This window comes from Urocampus carinirostris, chromosome 10 (genome assembly GCF_059441175.1).
Source record: "Urocampus carinirostris isolate Australia breed hairy pipefish chromosome 10, RoL_Ucar_1.0, whole genome shotgun sequence".
Taxonomy (NCBI): domain Eukaryota; kingdom Metazoa; phylum Chordata; class Actinopteri; order Syngnathiformes; family Syngnathidae; genus Urocampus; species Urocampus carinirostris.
This window is the reverse complement of record NC_142358.1, coordinates 9709285-9733017: the sequence shown is the minus strand read 5'-3', so window position 1 is coordinate 9733017 and position 23733 is coordinate 9709285. Positions and strand designations below refer to the sequence as shown.

Genomic DNA, 23733 nt, shown 5'->3' with positions numbered 1-23733 from the left:
GATGGCTTTTAGAGAAACTTGAAATTGAAAAAGATTTGCGCGTACGTAATGAAGATCTCTTCAGCTGTTTGATGAAAGTGTATACCTTTTAGACCGCAACGTATTTGATCCACAGGCAGAAAAGGGGCGGGGCGACTGTTTAGCCTATCAGCATGCAGAACCCAATGCATGATGAAAATCCGCCAAGTAGCAACACAGCGAGGGATTACTGTATACAAGGAAAAAAATGAAAATGAAGACAATTGTGAAATATAATGAATGAGTGTAAAACAAGATGTAAAGGTAAAAAAAAAGAAGGCGTGACATTTGTCTCAACCCCAATTCGAATGCACCCTAAAGACACATGCACATGCGACGCACGATGGCTTGTTTTTCCAAGTAAAAGTGTGTTATCTTTGTCCAGCCAGCTGCAGTATGTGTGCGCATGTGCACTGAGGTAATCCATTGCTGCCGGCTGATGCGGAAGGATCCATCAGAAGGACAGGGTGGAAAGATATAGTGTGGGAAAGGGCAAAATGAACAGGCGCACAAGGATCAAATGGTTTGAGGATTAAACGCAATAAAACATTTGAGCACCACAACACAAAATCAAGATGACATTTGTCGAATCTCCCTTGGAAAATTACTGTATTGAATTTTAATACAACTATAATAAATAATTTTTGGGGAAGTCAAGGCTCTCAAGGTAAAGAGGTTGTACTCTATCTTAACATTTTAAATTTCAGACCAAAAGGCATTCTTGGAAAAGTACCAGAAAGTTTATAACTGTTTCTTCCGGCTGTGCCACGTAATTTCGCCCTACTGTTATGATCCCTACCGTATGTACTTGCATCTGAGTCGTATTTACAACTATAGAAATAAATACTGCAACCGGGGTTCGTTTTACTTGCGCATATTTCGTTGTGTGTTGGGCAGCACGGCGGAGCAGTGGTTAGTGTGTGTGCGGCACAGTTCTGAGGTCACGAGATCGAACCCCCTGTGTGGAGTTTGCATGTTCTCTCCGTGCTTGCGTGGGGTTCATCAGGGCACTCCAGTTTCCTCCCCATTCCATTAACATGCATGTTAGGTTGATTGGCCGGTCCAAATTGTCCCTGAGTCTGAATGAGCGAGTGAATTGTCTGTCCTTGTGTGCCCTGCAACTGGCTGGCAACCAGTTCAGGGTGTCCCCTGCCCACTGCCCCAGGATGGCTGGGATGGGCTCCCGCGACCCTACTGAGGATAAGCGGTGCAGATAATGGATGGATGGATGGTTGTGTGTCACGTGGGGAAAGAGCATGGCTTACACAGGAACACCGGAATCAATAGGTAGTATGCGAGTAGTCAACAGAATTTACAATAAATTTTGTTTTTCCATTTGTATCATTTGTATTTTGTTGTTTCATTTCCGCAATTATTTTTTTCTGGAGAAAAATATAAAATATCTTGGACCCAGAATTGGCGAACAAATTCTTCGAGTGGTTTGAGACAAGACAAAATGGACGTGGAGTGTCTCTCCTGTTACGAACCCAATTATTTTTAAATCAAATAATAAGTCACCTTCATTATTAATTTTTTGTAGCAACGTCCCAAACACTGGCAGTGATACATTTCGATATCCCAACATGGCTTGGGCCACTTAGTTATGTCCACCATACGCAAACATTGAATTTGATACACTTCCCTCCATTATTAAAAGGCTATCTATCATGGTGCTTGCCACATCCACTTATCGATTTGCTTTGACCAAATGAATGTCCTGCGGGAGCAACTGCAACAACGCACTAAGTAGTACATTTAGTCATGAAAGATGAGATACTCCAGGCAAAGTGTATTTAGTGAAACACTGACAAGAGCTTAGAAATAGTTGTCTCAGATCGTTAATTACATGTAAACGGTTTATTCACTTTATTTGCTTATCTGCTAGTGGTATTTTGTTCTCCTTCTTGAATGCAATACTTATTAAATCCATGAAATTAGGTTATCTTGAGACTGTATAGTGTACAGGTGGGCAAACTACAGCCCATGAGCCACATGTGGCCCGTAAGGCTTTAAAATCCGGCCCAACAAATGAAATTGTTGAAATATGTATAAAGTGGTAATAAAAAAAGAAAGAAACTGTTGGATTGATGCCACTCTTTACCACAGTGTCCCAACATTCAAATAGCTGGCTACATATGTCTTCACTTGCTTCTTTATCATGTATTGATTTTATTCAACAAGATATTTAACAATTCTAATGACAAAAAACTTCGGAGTTAGCCGTATTGATTTTGAGTTTTAAAGGCATGTTATCAAATTACGTGATTTGAAAAGGGACATCATTTATTACTTTGCATAAATTCCAGGAATTTCAAAACCATCTGACTAAGTTGTTTATTTACGGAGAAAAAAAAAGAAATAGAACTTGTTCTTGTAAATGTCTGTTTGCGGTCGTTGCATTCCAGAAATACATTTCATCAAAAAGGATTTGACTCAATTTTTTGGGGTAATCTTTTTATTTTTGCCTGAATGGAGTGTGCAATAAATGCCATGGCATATTTTTTAAATGCTCAAAAATAGAGATAGCTCTACATTCTCTTTTTCCTTCATGTATTGCCAAGGTTTTGTTTTAAAGACTGTATCCGTACTTACAAAAAGACAATCTTCAGTATCCTCAATTACTCTTCCATTACTTATTCATGGAAAGAAAGAAATATGTTTTTTTTTTTGCTGTTCAACCATCTGGTCAATCAATAGCTCTTTAATTTGATGTGTCTACTTTTTTTACAATGCTACTCTTTTTCAAAATGTAATTTGACTGGATTCTTATTTTTCAAAAGTGTCATTCAACAATATCATTCAATATATTCAAGCATGGGTGTAACCAGCCCAAAATTAACCCATTCTTAATACGCTCTTTTCCTTCATAAAGGACAGCTTAGGCTTAAATATAGAATATATGCAGACACCATAAGTGCTCAATACCCCCAAAGCTTTGAACCTAAAATCGCCCCTGTATTCAAGGTTGAGCAACCCTATAAAAGTTCAAGATTCGGAAAAAAATGGAGTTCAGCTTGTTGGTCTCAGTGGCAGAAGGTTCTGTGATCAGAACATTTTATATCCTTCAGTGGTTTTTAATCAAACGCTCTCAACTAGGAGCATCGGTCATCAAAACACAGACAAGAGTGCACAGAGGCTCCATGCAGTTTATGCACACAAACAAAACGCATCTTTGCTTTATTTACCACAAAAGGTTAAAAAGAAAATTAATCCGAAACTCCTTTCCCATCACGTCCTCCTCTGCTGCGTGACGCAGATGTGCAAGCGAAGAGCTGTTAAATTGTTTTTGCAGCTGAAAGAGGAAACAAATAGAGCGAGTTCACAAAAGTCACAAGTCAAACAGGCCAGGGGAATGTTAACAGCAAGAGCATATTTCAATTTCAAGTTTAATAAACTGTGTCTGTTTTAAGGCAAAGAAAATAATATTGGTTAAAGGCCCAGTATTCCAATTAGATTTTCACATAAATTCATCTCATCTCATCAGAAATCACAATGCATGATTTTTTATCGATTTATTTGTGTGTTATAGCTGCAAATAAGTATTTGAACACCTGAAAAAATGAATGTTAATATTACGTACAGTAGCCTTTGTTTGCTATTACTGAGGTCAAAAGTTTTCTGTAGTTTTTAACCACACACTGCAGAAGGCCCATTCCTCCACACAGATCTTCTCTAGATCAGTCAGGTTTCTGGGCTGCTGCTGAGAAACACTGAGTCCGAGCTCCCCCCAAAGATTTGCAAGTTCAGGTGTGGAGACTGGCTGGGACATGCTGGTACCTTAATATGCTTCTTACGGAGCCACTCCTTGGTTTTCCTAGCTGTGTGCTTCAGGTCGTTGTCGTGTTGGAAGACCTAGCCAAGACCCATCTTCAATGCTCTGACTGAGGGAAGGAGGTTGTTCCCTAATACCTCACAATACACGGCCTCAGTCATCAGCAGTTCACTCACCCTGTCCATGTGCAGAAACACCCCCCCAAAGCACGATGCTACCACCACCATGCTTCACAGTAGGGATAGTGTTCTTCAGATTGTACTCTTCATTCTTTTTCCTCCAAACACACTTAGTGGAATTATGATCAAAAAGTTCTATTTTGTCTCATCTGACCACAAAACTTTCTCCCATGACTCCTCTGTATCATCCAAATGGTCATATGAAAACTTGAGACAGTCCTTGACATGTGCTGGTTTTAGCAGGGGAACCTTTTGTGCCATGCATGATTTCAAATAATGACGTCCTGGTGGTCCCAGCCCTTTTCAGGTCATTGACCAACTCCTGTCGTGTAGTACCGGGCTTATTCCGCACCTTTATTAAAATCATTTAGACCCCACGAGGTGATATTTTGCATATGTATATATGCATACATGTATAACATTTCTGCTTTGGGAATAGTTTGTCTTTTTTCTGTTTTGAACAAGAAAATTTTGTTTTTCAATATTCTCGAGACGGATGGTGATTCATGCGTAAAAGTTAATGCCACAATACCATCTACTGTGTTTCAATGTCAAAATGATTGGCATGAATGCAAATGCCAAGCCCATGTGAGGATAAGCAGCTAGAAAATGAAAACACATACATATCTATGTTCTTTTTGGGGAACTAATATCTTACTCTGACTATTTCCTCCTACATTCCAAAAAACATGCATGTCAGGTCAATTGGCTGGTGCAAATTATCTCTAGGTGTGAATGAGCGAGCAGATTGTCTGTCCCTGTGTTCCCTGCGACTGGCTGGCAACCAGTTCAGGGTGTCCCCTGCCTACTGACCGGAGATGGCTGGGATGGGCTCCAGCAACCCCACGACCCTACTGAGGATAGATAAGCTGTGCAGATAATGGATGGATAGTGGTTAGCGTTATCCATTATCCATCCATGGATGGATAGATAATATTTTTATATTGAAATTATTTAGAAGATGAGTTATTCATGACAGCTTTGATACATACAAATGTCCCGATTCTCAATTCCCTTAACCGCCAGGGTTGGGCAAATACATCCTGGCGACTCTTATCTCTCTCCGGGCCGACTGTTTGGGCTGGGGTTTGCTTCCCGACATGAAAGATATCGTACCGGTTTTTTATGTTCACCAGTAGCAAGAGATGTGTATGGCCTTAACAATTGAATAGCCAGGTTTCAAATGAAGTTATTGATTTCTTGAATACCTAGTTATTGATACTCTTTCTGGATTCTGTCTATGCTGTGTATTTTTTGTTCTAATGCTTTATCCACCTTTATTGTCATTGTATTGCTACAACAAAATTATGGTTGCACTCCAGTTGGAAAAAATATACAATATAATGAGTAAGAAATGGAAAAATATGAAATATTCACCTCTAATACAAAGTATCCACATCTACAATAAAACATTATACACAACCGGGATATTGTATTTTACCTGTATGCCTTGAGATTTCTTGATCCCAATCCTGTGACATCACCCTGAGGGAATCTTCTTAAAAAGCTTTGTGACATGGATATGATAGCCCAGATGTCATTGACACCCTCTCCAAAGACAAGGAAATCCCTACACTGCAAGTGTAAGCACATCACATGCATGCTGTTTGCGCTAATAATAGAATTGTGTCCTAATGAATGCAACATGATTAGATTATAGCACAATACGGTTCTAAACAAATATCCAATGGGAACGTTGTAATGAAGTTAAAGGAATGTTCCAGGATGTGCAGGCCACATGCAAGGGTTTTATATGTTTGTTTTGCAGACGCTTGAAGTAGCCATGTTTACTGCTGTTAACTTTTACGTCCTAACTCGGACGGATTCAAAGGTTTAACACAAATACATCCACGATGCTGGCAGTGTTTTCGGGTAATCCCAAAGTTCAAAACTTTTATCCTCCAGATGTTATATTGTGAACTGAGATTATTAAGGATTTTGCCATGAGAGACCTCAAGGAACCCAAACTCGGCAAATGCAAAACTGAAGTCTACTGTCTTTGAACTATGTAAAAGAAACCACTTAAGACAAAAAGGAAATTTTTATATCGTATGTTTTTTTGGGCAAAAAGATTTAAACATCCTGCAAAGGGGTCATGCTCAAACAGTCGCGCAAGGTTTACAAAATCCTTTAATTTGTATGGATTAAATCTAATCCCCAATCCTGCTCATCTATTTTCCACCCAGGCAACCCTGATGGAAAATATCTGAGGCAGATCGGACATACGGATTATCGCTCGTTGGACATCCACTCGCAGTTTGGTTATCTTATCCACCAACATATCGGAATAGAACAGAAAGCCAGCAATTAAACTACCAAGAGCAAAAAATAACAAAAGAAAATACCAGGAGAAAAGAGATTAATTAAACTTCAATAGCGAAGTCTTGGCTCAGCGCAGATACATGGAATTGGGTGAATTTAGTTAAAATAGTGATGAATAAGAGAATGAGGGAGGCAGTCAGACTTTTTTTGAAGACTAAGGTACCTAATAATGCTTTTAAGAATAAATACTTATAGTACGGTATAATATTACAGTACTAGCTGTACTCTTATCATGTAGATCAGAGAACTCGTCTGGAAACCCAAAAACAGATCAAAGCCTGTCACTATTCATTCAAATGTGTTATAGATATAATCTCTTTAAGATTTTATTAAAACTCACTGCATGTACTGTACTTCAATGACCCCATGCAATGCAACATGTTTAATTTCAAAACATTTAATTCAGTTATAAACAGTGAAGAATATTCAGTAGGGATTAACTAAACATTGTAATTTCATTCTAATGTATTTCCTATCAGTGAGTTAACCCCCAAAAATTAATAGATTGATAAATTTGCCATTTATGTTGGCCGTCAGAGCAAGTGTTCGTTCCTTCTTAAGAGCTTACGATGTGGTCCACCCCCTGCCACAATAGGGCACTATCCGGGTTTGGAACTGAGCACAGGTGTGTCCAATCACCACACACCTGTCCATAATTATCCTGACCCTTTATGATGACATTTTAGACAGCACACGTCGTCAGGTCACTTAATTTCTACTGTCATTGCTACTGCTGGTCTGCTTTTTGTTTACTTGTTTGGGCCCACTTGTTTTTTGGTTACTATGTTCCTCATATTTTCCATCTCCAGTTTCAGTATTTGTTTCTGATTTGGACTTTGTCAGGTTTAATTTTGTTTAGACATGTCCTTTGTTTTCTGCCCAGTGTTTGTTTTTTACTTTGTTCGTGGTTTTGTTAGTAAATTATATATACCGGAGCCATAGCCCCCTAGTGGGAGGTGGCTAGAGTCAAGAACACATTCCTGACTCTTTCTGGGAGATTGATACAGAGGGAGGGGATTCCCAGCCCCCTCAACCCAACTGATGTGTTGGGAGTCATCAGGTGACCAAAGCCCCCAATTCCAAACCCTAATGCCAAGCTCCAAGCAGGGAGGCAATAAGTACCAATGTTGTAAGTCTTAGATATGACTCGGCCGAGGCTTGAACCAGCGACCTCCCAGTCTCGAAGCGGGCGCCCTTACCCCTAAGCCCTTACCCACCGAGCTGGAGGTGTTAGTAAATACCATCCTTATATTGAGCAATCCTGCCTCTGTTCCTGCTCCCCTCCAAATGGCTCCACCCCTAAAACCTAAGAGGCAATTCTCCCGACTCCTGTGACGACACATTTGAGATTTTTATCTTCTCGGTGCTCAGATGATTCAACCCTTCATTTGCATAATTCGACTGACGCCATGTGTAAATTGCATGACCTTTGTTTGCCCATTTGTAACTGTGTTTGAGTGCATCTGTGTGCATGTGCAATTAACATTAGCAAATTAGCGCGTGAAATGTTATGCCAAAAGCCATCGTCACTGGCCTGTGCAGGGGACACCATTCATGTAAAATATTGAAATCTCAAATTGCCAATTAGTGTAATGGGCTGCATTTGCATAAGAGGATTGTGTGGGCATAAACAAATGGCTGCACGAAACAAGTCGAACAACCATGTTCAAGGAGGGGAATGGAGCACAACTTTTGTACTCTGGTTAAAAATTGTCATCTAAATACTGGGGGGCTGCTGGAGTTAAAGGTATTCCCAAATTCCTCAAACTGCAAAATGTAAGGAATTCATACATGCTTTTTGCATAAATTCTATATATATTGTATCTGTATATTCCAATTACTTTCTAAGATAATGCATTTTGAAGTCAGCATGTCTTGTTTTTGTCATCTGAGCTGTGATGTCATCAGAGGAACACCAGCCATTATGATCTGACGTACCTTCTACTACCAGAGGGTCCCAGCCGCAGTTTGAACTGGGCACATGTATGTCCAATCATCAGAAACCTGTGCCCAATTATCCTGAACTCTTTAAAAAGGACATTTTTTATCAGCAAACTTTGTCGGGTCATTTTGAGTTCTTCTCTCATCTTCCTTGTGTCATTTCATTCCACCACCACGCCATGTTTGTTTGTCTCTTTCTTACTTTGTTCATCGCAGTGTCCAGTTCCAGTTTCAGTTGTTGTTTCTAGTTTGTTTTTTGTTTGAGCATATTGTTCGTTATTTTTTGCCCACATCTTTGTTGCTACTTTGGTACAGGTTTGTTATTGAATACTTGTTTTGAGCACATCAGCCTGCAGTTCCTGCCTCCTCCACATGGGTAAATCACCTTCAAAACATAACACCAGCAACCTAGCAGGCCAGTAATATTGTTATATGTGTTAACTAGTCTAGGGTTTACAAAAGTTTTAAGCCTAGTTTTGGTAGTTTTTTTGGAGCATTGTGTTGCAAGTGGATCCAATAATGGTACAACAAAGTCGCAGCCAAATAGAGGCCAACTTACAAAAATAACCCACAGAGAGCTAAAGGGGGCTAACCAGGACAATCAACAAAATGTGCCTGCAGCCTTGGCAGAAAAGTACGAGCCTTGCCGACCAAACAACACGCAGTGAGCAGTCAGGCTAACCGGGAACCAACAACAAAAGCAGGACAAGGAACGCAACCTCCACGTGGTGTCCTGTGGACGGCCACATGGCCGACGAATGCGTCTCCCACCCGCTACACGAACGCTTCGGTACAAGTTACCCAAAGCTGACCTCATCCGCTTTCGGAGCGGCCAATTCGCGGAACTCGTAACACAACCGAAGCGTTCCATGTCGTTCCTAAAGATCATCTTTAGACGACTTGAAGCGATCTAACAACAACAACAACAACCAACAACAAAAAGTGGCAAAGGCGACAAACACGAAGACTAAAGGGATTAAAGAAACCAAGGAAAACGGCAAGATCAGCGCTAACACAAGACTAGCTGGCTTCACAACCCACGGTGAGCAGCCAACGAGTGCCAACCGGCTGCTCACAAAACAGAAAAGCCGTCAGCAGCTCTGATGCTAACACGGAGCTAGCTGGACAAAATTATACCAACCGCGGTGAAAAACAAACGCAAAGCCACAATCGCCTACCTCTGAGCAGAAATGAGCAGTATGCTATCGCTGTTCACCACAATAGCTATCTGTTTCACGCATCGTCTCACATGTTGTGTTAATTGGATTCACCATTTTGAATGTGTTGTGTTCTTTCAATGATGTCACAGATAGCTAGTACAAAATGCCGCAGCGAGGCTTTTAACTAGGACAAAAAAGTACGATCACATAACACCGATTTTGGCTAACCTGCATTGGCTCCCAGTTAGCCAAAGATGTGACTTCAAAGTTCTCTTAGTACTGTACAAAATCATACATGGACTTGCTCCCTCTTATCTTTCAGATCTGATCTGCCGCTATGTCCCGGTCCGAAGCCTGCGATCTGAGAGTGCCGGTCTTCTGGTGATCCCGAGAGCAAAGAAGTCTTCTGCTGGTTCGAGAGCGTTCTCCATCCGGGCACCGGTGCTGTGGAATGCTCTTCCCCCTGAGATCCGATCTGCAACCTCAGTGGAAATGTTTAAATCTAAACTTAAAACTCACCTCTACTCTATTGCATACGAATAACCTACTCCTCTTGTCGGTTGACAATAGTCTGTGTAATATAGTGTAACAATCTGTGAAGCCCTTTGAGACTCTTCGTGATTTAGGGCTATACAAAAATAAATGACTTGACTTGACTTGACTTGACAGATCTACAGGAAACAAGCCGGAAGGGCCAAATGAGACAAAATTCCTCCGACGCATGAAAATATTTTGTCGACTCAAGTCACATTTATTTGTATAGACATTAATCATAAAACGTACTTGTAACACTTTTGCATAATCGTGGGTAGGAACACTACACGTTCTGTTCTTGATTGAAAAATAAACTTTTTGGGAATACCTTTAACGGTAATCAAAAAGACACAATTCTTATTGAAATTAGGCACAGAATGTGTAGTGTTCGTCCCCACAATTATGCAGATGTGTTGGAAAATATTTCACGCGCCAGGGGGAACTCGAGAAATTTAGTCTCAAAGTTGACAAGGTTTGGCTCCTATTCTTTAGAACTGTGACGTAATTGAAGGAACGCAACACTTTCAAAATGGTGAATCTCGTTAACACATGTGTGGCCAACTCAGAAACAGACGCCGTTTGTTGTAAAAAAAACGATTGCATACAGCTAATTTCTGCTTGGGGAAAAAAGAGCCTTTCCCTACCCTGTCGCTGGGGGCTTTGTGACTGTTTTGCCCGAGTTGCATGCTTCGAACTCCAAAAGCTGCGTGAGGTAAGTTTACCTGCTGCTGTTACAATGTGCAATCCTTTTTGCCTTTGCCTCCTTTTAGCTAGGCTGTTGTGGCTTTTTGTTTGTGTCTTATGCCGCGTGTGTCGCGGTTGGTGTAATTTTGTCTGACTAGCTCCCCCTTAACGTCAGGGCTGCGGTGGGCTTTCCTGTTTTGTTTGCTCCCGATTGTCGCTTGTTTGCTTTTCACTGTGTTTAACCAGGTAGCCTGGCATTAGCACTGGTTTTGCCATGTCCCTTAGTTTATTCCCAGCCGTTTTCGCGTTTATCAACATAACTGTTACTTCTCAGTCAGCCTGGCCGCTCACTGCATGTTTTTTTGATCGCCCCGTCTCGCATTTTTCCGCCGAGGCTGCAGCCCTAGATCAAGTTAGCCCCCCGTTGGTGAGGTTTTTAATTGCCAGTTAGCCCCTTTTTGGCTGCTCGGCTTTTGTTGTACTCTTACTGCATCCACCTGCGATGCAACACTTGGGCATTCTCTACAAAAACTGCCAAAACTTCGCCTAACACACTCATTACTTTTTTGAGTAGCTAACATGTAAAATAATATGGTGACTGGCTTTCTTGGGAGCTGGTGTTCCTCTGATGACATCACAGCTCATCACAAAGGCATGTTGTCTCCTTAATGCATTATTTTGGAAAATAATTGGAATACACTGATAAAATATTCGTTGGTTTTATGCATACTACTATTTCCTCACTTTTTGCACATCTGAAAATTTTAGATTACCTTTCAGAAACTAAAAGCATTTGGCAAGAATTTGACTATCTGCAGAGCGAGAGCTGGTCAGTATCGTGTGACCAATGGAACATCTTTGAAGATTCCATGTAAAATTGACCTTTTTTAAATTTCTCAGAGGAGTTTTATATACCTAATAGTTTCCGAAATACTTAATGTCAAAATGTGCCCAAGACTTTTGGACCACCCTCTATATTAAATTTTCTATCATTTTGCTTTCCAAAATTCTGTAGTGTGAACTTTGTGAGCAGCATAATGCTTTGCTACGTTCTTGTCATTCGAGGTCAGGGGAGAAAACAGAATTATTCTACTCTTTGTTAAACACACTTAAGTGTTTTATTTACATACAGTGTGTAAAGAAAAGAAAATGCGCCCTTCATCCGTCGTACAGCTTTAATAAAACTGTTTTCTGGTACACACTTCATGTTCAGCCTTGGTACAAAACAAAGTAATATTAACAATAATCATACAAATGTAAATACGTTCATCAACCAACTGAGATGTAAACCGATATACATTAGGGCGCAAAAAGATAATGGAGTTGTTGTTTTTTTTTTATTCTGCTGGAATAGTGTAGAAATTAAACATATATCTCTTTTACGATTATGCTATCGGGTTCATTTTTGTGTATGTATTTTAAAAAGGTGCTTTAACTTTTATTGTATTTTTCATAAAATCTACTCATTCATTTAACAACAACTTCAAATGTGATCAATTTGGAGTTGTTGGTTTTTTTTTCCGTTGTAACGTTGACAAAAACATGTTTTGTTTAATAACATATCATACCAACCACCCAAATTCTACAGTAGACATATTTTATTGCCTGTGTGCTTCTACGCCACATTAACCATTTACTGCAGTTCAAAGAAACAGCCTAAGATGTCTAAAACAAAACATACTTGAAAATGTCCCCAACCCCGTCTCCATGGATGTCCTTCGACTTCTCAAAGACGCCACTGTGTTGTTCGTCTTTAAAAACAACCTTGAATGACCTTAAAATGATGCACATCCCTAAAGCAAAATGTCAGCTATTTCAAAAAAATGTTAAAAAAAATATTGTAATCAGTGTTGGGACTAACGTGTTACAAAGGAACACGTTCCAGCAATTGAATAACTCTTCTCTGTGACAAGTACTGTAACACATTATAATTAAAATTCTGTTACTCTCTTCCGCTTTCTTGTAAATACAGATCGTGAACTACAATGTTTGATTGCTGAATACTCCAACTTCTCTTACATTGTCACATAAAACCATCGAGGGTGGGCATGTTTATTATTACCTACAACGTACAGATGAATACAGTTATGGTGGCACCGTCTTAAACAGAACGCTGGAACGCTGAATTTATCCTCATGGAGATAATCTTCCTCTTGTATATACTTGCATCTAAACTAATCTACGATTATAAAATCAAATGCTGAATTAAGGGAGTCAGATTATATGCGCATATTTAGTTGTGTGTCGCCAGTAGGGAATGGTGGGCAGCACATGGGTAGAAGGTGTGGCTTATAAAGGAACAACAAACCAACTGGAAATCAATGGGGCAAACGTGAGCACAGAATTTACGGTAGAACAGTGATGAATTTCGACTTTTTATTTGTAAAATAGTTTTTGAAATACACCATGCAGGGGGGAAAAAACATTTAGGACCGTACCCAGATATGGAGAACGTTATCTTCGACTGGTTTAAAGCAAAGAGACAAAATGAATATGGAGTGTCTCGGCTAAGTGTTTGTTTGTAAGCTCTGATGGTTTCACAAGCCAGGAAATATGAAGGCATCACTGCTTCCACAGTTTGGTGTACATTTTTTATTCTGTTTATTTTATCATGGGGTTATTTTAAAGCAGTTTTAAGATGTAGGCTAGGATGCGAAAATATCTGGTGTTTTTATACTGGATAGTTCCTTTCATGATAACATGCTACTTTTTGGTGTCGGAAATCGAAATTACTTTTTAAATGAAGTAACTAGTTACTGTTATTCAGTAACGTGCCCAACACTGATTAAAATTACAAGTCATAGAACACCTAATAATCTCATCAGAAATGTACAAAAGATGACCATCTAAAATAATTTCAATGAAGTATCTGTAAGCAAGCTACACCGCCACATTTGGAAGGCCTGAGATTTCAAGTATGTAGCAGGAAAAATAATCTCTACTGTTGCAAACGTGAGCTACGTTGCACATGCTGTGATTAGATGTGTGTTTGATCTAAACTGTTATTGAATAAATTCAAATTAAAATACAGTAATCCCTCGCTCTATCACGGTTAACTTTTTGCAGTTTTGATATTTGGCAGATTTTTATTGCACATTTTGTTTATCAGCAGACAACACACAGGATATGTTATCACTGTGGCAAGTCACCAAAGGCTTTTTGTGTATGTGGGGTGGGGGGGTCTCCAAGGGTTGAGTGGACGTGACTGTCTTTTGTGTGCGACTGTGATAGGCTGGTGTATGCTGTCAAAGAGCAGGGCGGGCGCACAAGTCAATGTGTCCAAACAAAACAATCTTCGATGCGTGGCGACATGTAGTATTTTAGCGGTTTTTGTAGTGAAAATAAATGTATCAATTTAATGTGACTCTGAGGAAAGCCAGAAGAGCGCAAAGAAATGCTTATCACATACGGGTGCTTCGTAGATTGTTATTGTGTCTGGGAAGAGACCGAGGCAGCATCAGGAGAGGAAGTAAAATTGGGGCCACAGATTCGGCCACTGCTGTGGCTACGTAACAACCCACACACTCTACCCCTTCTGAGCCTGTATCTCACTAAAAGCAGATCCATTCCATTACCAATGCTACGGATGACCTGGAACTCATGGGAAACCGCTACATTCGGTACTTTTGTATTTTAATCACCACAGAGACCTGGCTCAATCTGAATATCCCCAATGCTAGCGTGCAACTAGCTGGCCACTCTTTACATCACGTTTTATTTTTACTTTACTTTACTTAACTTAATGTCATTCTTTGTAACCATGCACAATGAACGAAATGTCGATACACCTCACCCGTACAGTTAAACTGTAGCGGGCCGATGCTGCACTGAAAGGAGAAGCCTTCCAGTTTTGTTGTACTTTGTATAATGAAAATAAGGACCATTTATTCAACAGCAATTCTGTGTTCTGTGTTTTTATTTGTAGATCCGTTGTTCTTATTTTGTTACAGTCGTATATATTATGTTTTACTTATATCTAATAAATGTTTTTACTTTACGGGTTTAGACTATCGCGAGACTGATTTGGAAGGCAACCCACACGAAAAACGAGGGATTACTGTATTTGAAATGTATAAGGTGCCCTTTTCCCCCTGTTCCAGGATTCAAATCACTGCCAGTGTTTGCGTGGCTTGCTCTGGGGTCTGTCAGGGGTAATGAAGTTGAGTACAGATCTGAAATGAATCCATCCTTTGTGTTTCTTTTCTTGTTCTTTATTTGTCCTGATTTGAGCAGAAAAGGCACTGAGCTGAGAATCGCTAGTTCTTAACCGACACTTGAGAACATGTCACTTTCGATGAAACGGCTGGATTGTTGTCGATTGCAGTTTGCTGTGAGTTGCAAGCAGAGAAGGGCTCTAGTTCTAGTGTTTTTTGGCTTTTTTTCTTCAATTTATGTTTTTATGAACTATCCTGTTGCTTCTTTTCTTCACCTGTCCAATTGTTCCTCGGGATTGGGAGGTGTCGACGCCATGCGCATTGATGTTCATACAGAGCGTCACGAAAGTATTTGCCTCCCAGGGAGTTTTGATCTTTTTGCCATATTTCAGGCTTCAAATATAAAGCTTAAAGATTGAAAATATTTTCTAAGAATTAACAACCTGTGAGACACAATCGTGGAGTGGAACCGAATTGTTTCAACGTGTTACATTTTTTTTACGATGGAAAAAAAACTGAAAAGTAGGTGTTGCAAATATATTGTCCTTCTGTTGTTTTAGCTCAGACAACTGATGACTTCCCTGATGACTTCTAAACGATCCAATGTCAACCTGACTGACTAACAATGACAAACATTGCGACTGTGTGTCATTAAGTCTCAGTTTAAATTCGCTCACTCTGCGATGGGCTAAAAGGTCTGTAATAGGAGACCCTGGAGAACAGACGACATTATAAGGACCAAAGAATGCACCAGGATATAAAGTTGTGAAGTTCAAAGTAGAAATGGGATACAAGATTTCGCAACGTTAAAACATCTCCAGAGTACTGTGCAAAAATAATATCAAAATGGAGTGAGCATAAAACCACGGCAAACCTACCAAGACCACTCCAAACCAAAGAAATCTAATCAGAGAAGCAACCAAGAGGCCCATGAACATATTGGTTTACCTGCTGGCATACCCAGCTGATGTGGGACAATCTGTGCACAAGCCAAGCCTTACTCTGAAAAAATCTACGATAGAATGGTTTAAAACTTACAATATGACAGACCTCTAGACCTTTTGTGAAAAGATCTGCACAAAGGATCACCATCAAACCTTAAGGAATTGAGCGGTTTTGTAGGCAAATATTTCTGTTTGAAGATGTGCAAAATGTATTTACATACCCTTAAAAACTTGCGGCTGTCATCACAACAAAAAAGATGCGTTTAAAGTATTAACTCAAAAGGGTCCAATATTTTTGCAAAGCCTACTTTTCAATGTTCTATTTCTTAGCACAATATAAAATGTTTTCAAAAATTGGTTTATTTTAGAGATTGTGTCTCCCAGGTTGTGGATTCTTAGATAAGATTGCGTGCTTTTTATCTATATTTTTGAAGCCTGAAATAAAGTAGTATGTCAAAAGGTTATTGGGGAGCCAATACTTCTGCAAAGCACTGTAAAATGAAGACACAACTTGACGAAACAAAGGTGTGTTGTTCTTCACTCATGGTCTTCTTCATCCAAACCGTCGTAAACAGCCCCTCTCTTCGCTTCATGTTTGTGGTAAAAATCCAAATAATCAGAGAACCACCACGTCCTGTTTTTGTGGAAATGTTTGTAGTATGATAGGAAAGATTGCAGAGGAGAGCATGATGTGATGAGTGGCTCAGTAAAGACCCTTCCGGGTTAAACATCTTCGGTTTCCTCTTATAATCTGGGAATGAAATATATATTTGTATATGTTATGTTCATTCCATCCCACATCTGTGAGCCAAGGTTGTCATTTGCATATCCAAATGTGTTAACGGGCGTCCAGTTGGGTTTCTTTCCCTTCTTGCCTTGGCCTACAAACTTGTTTCTCTTAGAAACATGGTCCCGATGCTGTAGGACACTTTCCTCATAGAGGCTGGAGGTGCAGAGCGAGAGCTGGTCAGTGAAGCGTGGCTGTGAGATGTTCCCGCTTCCAGGAAGTAACAGGTTCCTGGAATCTCTTTGGGGAAATTCTCAGGGAGCTCAATATGCGAACGGGGGACGAAACAAAATGCTCGGTCATCTTTGAGCAGCCTGGGGAAGGAAGAACACAACAAGTCTAAGTTTTGACTTGAAACATGTTCATATATCTATATATCTATATATATATATATATATATATATATATATATATATATATATATATATATATATATCTATATATATATATATATATATATATATATATATATATATATATATATACATATAAAACCATATTTTCCACACTATAAGCCTCATCGGATAATAAGACGCACACCCAAAAGTCATTTTTCATATATGTCTTATACATAAGTACACCAGACAATAAAGTACATGAAATTGAGAATAAAGTAGAAAAAATATTTTTCTGTTTCCGTCCCTCACAACGTTATTGATGCACAAGTAGGGCCTAAAAAATCCAGACCGACCTACCCCGGCCCGCAATTAGAAAAGCCCGAATCAGCCCAAATCCGACTGATTAACTTGATTTGAGGGACCAGGCCCAAAGTAAACCCGAAACTGTACATCGACGCTGAAGTACACGCTTCAGGTGAAGTAGGCGCGGCTTCGGGTTTACTCCGGGCTAGGTACCTCAAATCCAGTGTGCACTTCGGCGCTGAAGTACGCGCAGCGCCAAACTGTGTTACTCAAGAAAAAGACTGTTACTTTAGAATAATATTACTCAAGTACAAGTCAACAGTAGGCTCTAGAGCCCCTTCAAAAATAACATTAAAAAATGACAACATCAACAGTAATAAGCTGACCAAAAAAGCAACATACTGGTAGGTTGTAGGGCTGACGTTGATACACCTCGGATGACTTCCTGATTCAAACTTGCTGGCCAGTGTCACGTTGTTCCCAAATAGGCAATACCTTGGCATTTGAACGCCGACCACGCCCGCCAGGACTGAGCCTGTGTGGATGCCGATTCTCAGCTAAAAAACAAAGAAAATAAATTTTTCATAGATCCATTTGCTGCCTTTTACTTTACCTAAACGCAGTATTTCTAAAACAATGTCTGTGAACCCTAGTCTGGTGTTACTCAGGGTAATTGGCTATTTCCACCGGATTGGTTACAAGTGATAAGGTCATTCTGTTTTTAATATTGGACACGTGCAAAGGAGATTGCATTGGATGCAATCTCACTGTTGTCTTGCCTAATATGAACTGTATACATCATTGTAACTATCTTTCAATCATGTTGCTCTTCTTTGATCACCACAGTCTTAAGGGGTGGATCTGCTTTAGTAACCTGGGAGATTTAACAAAATGAAAGGGATAAGCAGAATGCTTTTAAAACAGGTTGGAATTTCCTATCTAGGTTTAGGCTCTCTTTCCTCTTATTCTTGCATGTTCAAAATCCAATGATGTCTTCTCCCCTTCTTTTCAAGTGTTTACTAAACTGCTAGAGGTGCGGCTAATGTATGCATTTTTCTAACAGCACTCAAGCAGAAAAATTAAGTGAGACAGGTGGTGTGGTGAAGCTAAGGGTGGGCAGATTAATCCAAATATTGATATTATCAATACTGAGTGAGTATGTGGATTGGATTTATGCTGTTGTCTTGGGATCAATACTGTCTTCCCATTTTAACTCTCATTTAAAAAATGTTGTTGGTGGGCAGAAGGATTACACACACATTATACCTTTTAAACTCAATACAATTTGGTTTACACTGACTTTATTTTCAAAATATTGTGCAACGGAAGGTGTTTTAATTGACAAGTGGATATTGCTATAGAATATTGCTATTTTTGTCAAGTTTTACTCTCTTTTGTTCTGAAACTGTTGTTAAAATAGATTTTTTTATACACATATGTTAAAGGTTTTTACATTGTGTTCTTCACACTATATCCACTTTATCTTCATTTTTTTAAAATATTGAGCAATGGAGGGTATAGTTTTAATGTTAACTTTGTTTTATTTGTATTTTGGTTACGTTGCAGCTTTTTTTGGTAAGACACTTTCGACTTTCGTTCTAAAACAGTTATAAAAGAAATAGTGACATTTTAGTTCTTTGATTTGAAAAATACAACATTTTTAGTGCTTAAAATCTACAAGCTGTGTTTACCGTAATTTCAAATTAACTCAAGGGGGAGGGGCTTAATTATTTAATAATCCTGACCTTTTCAAGCCCCCAAAAAGTATGGTATTAAATCAGTATCCATCGATACTACACTGTATTTACTTGGATCAGATCAATACCAATATTCCCAGTATTACCCGCCCCTAGTTGCTGTGTGTTTATTGCTGTGTTACTTGTGTTGCTGTGTCTCAACGTGGACGCATGCGACTTATAGTCAGGCGCGGCTTATGGTCTTAAAATGACAGTCATCAATTAAATTGTATTTATTGCCCAACCCTTGTGTACATTTGTAAAACTGGTTTTGCTTGAATAATATGGAGATGCCAAAATGATCCTCCATTTTTGTCCTTTCCATTTAAAGGAGAAAACTCACTCACACATGGTTAAGAGAGGGAGAAAGCTGCAGCGAATTCCATCTGATCTACTAGCGAGCATCTCATCACCGTGGAAACCCACGCTTACTGTCCACGTGCCAGCACAGTGCAAGGTAGTCATGGCAACTGCAGGGGACAGGGGTAGTGAGCTAGAAAGGACAGTACGAGGTAGACCAAGAGGCAACGAAGATGGAGGGAGAAATCAACCATGTCACAATGCAAGCAAAATGGGATGTGGTAGAAGTCTGCATCTCCACAGATGAAACTCAATGAAAATATTAAATAATTAAATGTTAAATAAATTCCTGACAACCAAGGCCACCTGATTAAAAGCAGCATGCTCAAATTTGAGAATGAAACTCAATTTTCTCTTTATACGAGCCGCACTGGATTTTAATCCGCAGGCTTAAACTTCCATAAAAATGAACTACTTGCCCGCATACCTGACGCCTGATGTCGTTTATAGTTCTGCTTTGGATTGTTTACGTCACCTGTTTTCAGATCACGTGACCATTCAAGATGGAGATTACAAAAACAACCACACATTTGCTACTCAAAAGTACCTTAATAATGTCAAAGATTATATCCAGGTGCTGCTTGTATTCTTACAATTGTATCCTCTTGGGGCCCACTAACTACTAATCAAGATGTCCTTCGCTTTAGTGTCAGAAAGTACGGTCACAAATTTGCCTCCCTTCTACACTCCCTTGACTTCACAATGTTGACTTACTGTACTTTTATGTTACAAAGTATTCACTTTCCTTACTGTTCATTCATTTTGCTCGCACACCCTCTAGTGAACAGCTTTATATGATTCAATTTATTTATGTGATTTGTTTAGGCCAATTAAAATTGTTTCATGTATTAATGTGATCTTGTTTAAGCCAATCAGATGTGTTGTATTACGCCTGTGTTTTTCACAAACAAGCCTGTAGTTATTGGCTGTGTGTGATTTCTCTTTAAGCCGATCTTGGAAGCAGATTTCGGCGGGACGCGCCTCTGATGAAAGGGCTATCAAAAACCTAATACCTGACTCAAAGTGGTTTTCTTTCTTTACTTTTTTACAATCCCAAGGTTTGACCTTGACAAAAAGCATGGACCAGTTTCTTTCAAGAGTGTCATAAATGTTTGCAGACGTCATCGCGGTGCTTTGTACATTAAAAGCGCATGTGTTGTGGAAAAGGGCAGCTCGCCGTTTTCCTCGCTGCTGCCACCAAAAAAATACATAAGCCGGAGTGTTTAAAATGTTGCAAAAAAGTAGTGGCTTGTAGTCTGGAATTTGGAATATATGCCAACCTATAAAATTATTTTAAGGACTTTAGGTTTTAATCAGATATAAGGCCTCTTTTTTTCTCTAGATACTGTAAACTTCCTTCCCAATCTCTATCAGAGTCTCTCCATCACTCCAGTTTTTTCCAGCCTCTTATGGTAGTTTTCATAACAGTCCAACAGTGCCTGGAGTTGAGTGCTCTCACTGAGCAGCATTTATCAAGTGCTTTTCTCATAACACCTCTTTTGGACCAACATGGAGTGAACTGATAATTAGACTGCATGTAAAGGTAGGTTGAAGGGAACACTACCTGTGGATTGTATTTTGATATCAATATTTTGAAATTAATATTGTTTTCAAAATATTGTGCAATGCAAGGTATATTTTTATATTTACATATTAGCTACATTGCTGCCTTTTAATATGACTCTCTTGGCTCTTGTTCTGAAACAGTTGTAATAGAAATATCTCTATTGTTTCTACTGTTAAAGTTTGTATTGTAGTAAATTAATACAAAATGAAACATTTTTAGTGCCGAAAATCTTTGTGATGTGTTTATCGACAATAAAAACAAACTTAAGGCAGTGGGTTCAATTAATCAATGATCATGACATTTCCAATCAAAAAGTATCACTACTGTATTGGTACCAATCATTACTACCATGTATTTACTTGGATCGGATCGATACTAAAACTCCCAGTATCGCCTACTCCTAGTAGAGAGACAGACAGCAAGAGAAGCAGGCCAAAGCACTAGCAGTGCAGTCCAAAAACGGTTGGCAAGGCTTTTCTATTTTGAGGCAAATGCAAAGCACAGAGAATCTCTGTGCCATCTGTTAATCGGCAATTACGTTGCCGTTTCTCTCACAGACAGTTTAGCAGTTGTTTTGATACATTTCACACTTCTTCAAATGGAATTCCATTTGAACAGGGGCGGGGAAACTCCAGTCCCCGGTCCACATCCAGCCTTTTTAATCCGGCTTGGCAAACCAAAATGTTAAAAACATAATGATAAGTTTTGGTCACACTAAAAACATAATTGCATACCTCACGATTTTGGGCCAAATTGGGAGGTTTTTTTTTTCCTAAATCAGCTTTCCATTAAGGCTTCACAGTTTAACCAATCATATTGCAGATAAAAAATCATACAGCATTTTAACTCCATAATCTTGACAATATATCTATTGATGCAGGCATTTTACCTGACTATGAGTGTGACAATATGGTAAGGGAAAACTATTTTGCTTTGGTACCACTTTTGTCCCCAGTCTCCCTTCATGTAGGCCGCTACCACATAAGAATCCTAGATCATTGTTCCCAAACCTTAAACATACATTCTATACAAAATACAGCACTGAATCAACTGATGAACAAATTCAACATACGAACAATCGTCCGGAACCTATCTCGTTCGTGAGTAAGGCAGCGTCTGTAGGCTTTATTGTCATTGATAAAAACATAGTGAAAAGATAAGTGCAAAACGATCAGCACATCCATGCAAAACACATAATAAAACCTTTAAAAACAAATATGAGACTGTCAGGATGAATAGGCAAAAATATTCACAATGTAGTGCTAAAAGGATCAGGGGATGGTGTAATTCTAATCCTGTGCAGTCCTTTGAGACATCTTAGGAGCAATACAAATAAATTTGACTTGACTAGAAGTTGGTCTAAGTTGTATTAATGGAAAGGAAAAATATTGCTTCGTAACAATAATGCAATTAAAAAGTAGCAAGACATTTAGCAGTAACAAAAATTACCAAATAAGTCATAAAATATATTTTTCACAGTTTTAAGTCGTTATTTAGGACGATGTAGTCCCTTTGGAAAAAACTGTCTCTGATCCCGTTAGTCCTTGTTTATGTGAGCAGCAAATAAACTGCATAATATCAAATGTATCACCTTAACAAGTCAAATCAAGTCATGTTTATTTGTATAGCCCTTAATCACAAGAAGTTTCAAAGGGCTGTACAGACCACAGATTATTGCAAAACACAGACTATTATTACACCATCCCTTGATCTAAAACCTACATGAGGGCAAGGAAAAACTCTAAACCTCAGAATGAGCAAAATGGGGCAAATGTCTTTATTTGCTTGGAGTATTTCAAAACCAATTTGATAAAATGGACTATTTTAAAATAAATTATAGATTAAATATAACATGGACAAGTCTTCTAGTACTGTATATTTATTGGAAAAAAAATGATGGACCTCTGTATGAAATCAATCTTTTTTTCCATTTTAGTCAACTCAATACGCCCAGCGACTCAAAGTTTGCCCAACCCCCAATCAAAACAAATAAATGCATCATGAAGAGGGTATGGCTGTTTCACTTTTTTGCAATATTGTAGTATTTTGTATATTTCTTTGTTGCCTCATACAAAATGTATCAGACAAGAATGTCATCGTTCTGTCGGCAAGACAGTGTCTCAAAACACAGCAATTCAAAACAATTGTGGATTTTTCTATATTTTGTGTTTTACCTTGAAGGCTGTATGGTAGTTGGTTAAAAAAGGGAGTTTGAAAAATGAAAATGGTCAGTCTTTCTGGTCGCCAGTGTTAGGACTAATGCATTACAAAGGAATGCGTTCGTGGAACGACTTAGTACTCTAACACAATATCAATAACGCTAAGCAAGCCGGCCAAACAACACAAGGTGGGAAGCCAACGTGCGCCAACCGGCAGCAAACAAAACAGGAAGGCCCTCGGCAGCCCCGACTCTAACGGAGAGCTAGCCGGACAAATTTGTGTTGCCGCGGCACATGCAGCCTTAAACACAAAGAGCCACAACTGTCTACATAAAACGCAGAAAAAAAGGAACGCACACTATAACAGCGGCAGGCAAAAAAATACCATGCAGCCTTTGGAGTGCGAAGCACGCAACTCCAACAAGGTCCCCAGCGGCACGGTAGGCAAACGTTCGATTCCTCCAGGCAGAAGTGAGCGCTATGCAACTACAATTAACTACAATCATTGCCTGTTTCGGAACTGGCCTCACTTGTTGTGTTAATAGGATTCCCCATTTTGAAAGTGCTGTGTTTCTTCAATGATGTCACAGCTCTACTGCAAACTGGCCAGATGGGTCTACCTTAAAACTATATTTCTCGAGTCCTCGACGCAAGGAATATTTTGCAACATATTTGCATAATTGTGGGGAGGAACACGACACGTTCTATGCCTAATTGAAAAAAAATGGTGTTTGTAAAATCTTTTAATACACCTGCTTCGTTCAAAATGCCACAT

At 39.2% G+C, this 23733-nt stretch overlaps 1 protein-coding gene across 1 annotated transcript in view; it reads right to left on the bottom strand.

The window, feature by feature from the left end:
- Positions 1-11771: 11771 nt before the first annotated feature.
- The window catches only part of gucy1a2 (guanylate cyclase 1, soluble, alpha 2), a 53863-nt gene continuing 41901 nt past the window's right edge, over positions 11772-23733 (bottom strand). The window contains exons 8-9 of the mRNA XM_088345211.1: positions 17539-17693; positions 11772-16809 (exon numbers count right to left, since the gene is read on the bottom strand). Of these exons, the coding sequence (XP_088201337.1) occupies positions 16590-16809; positions 17539-17693 (375 nt within the window). The 3' untranslated portion in view covers positions 11772-16589. The remainder of the gene's footprint in view (positions 16810-17538; positions 17694-23733) is intronic.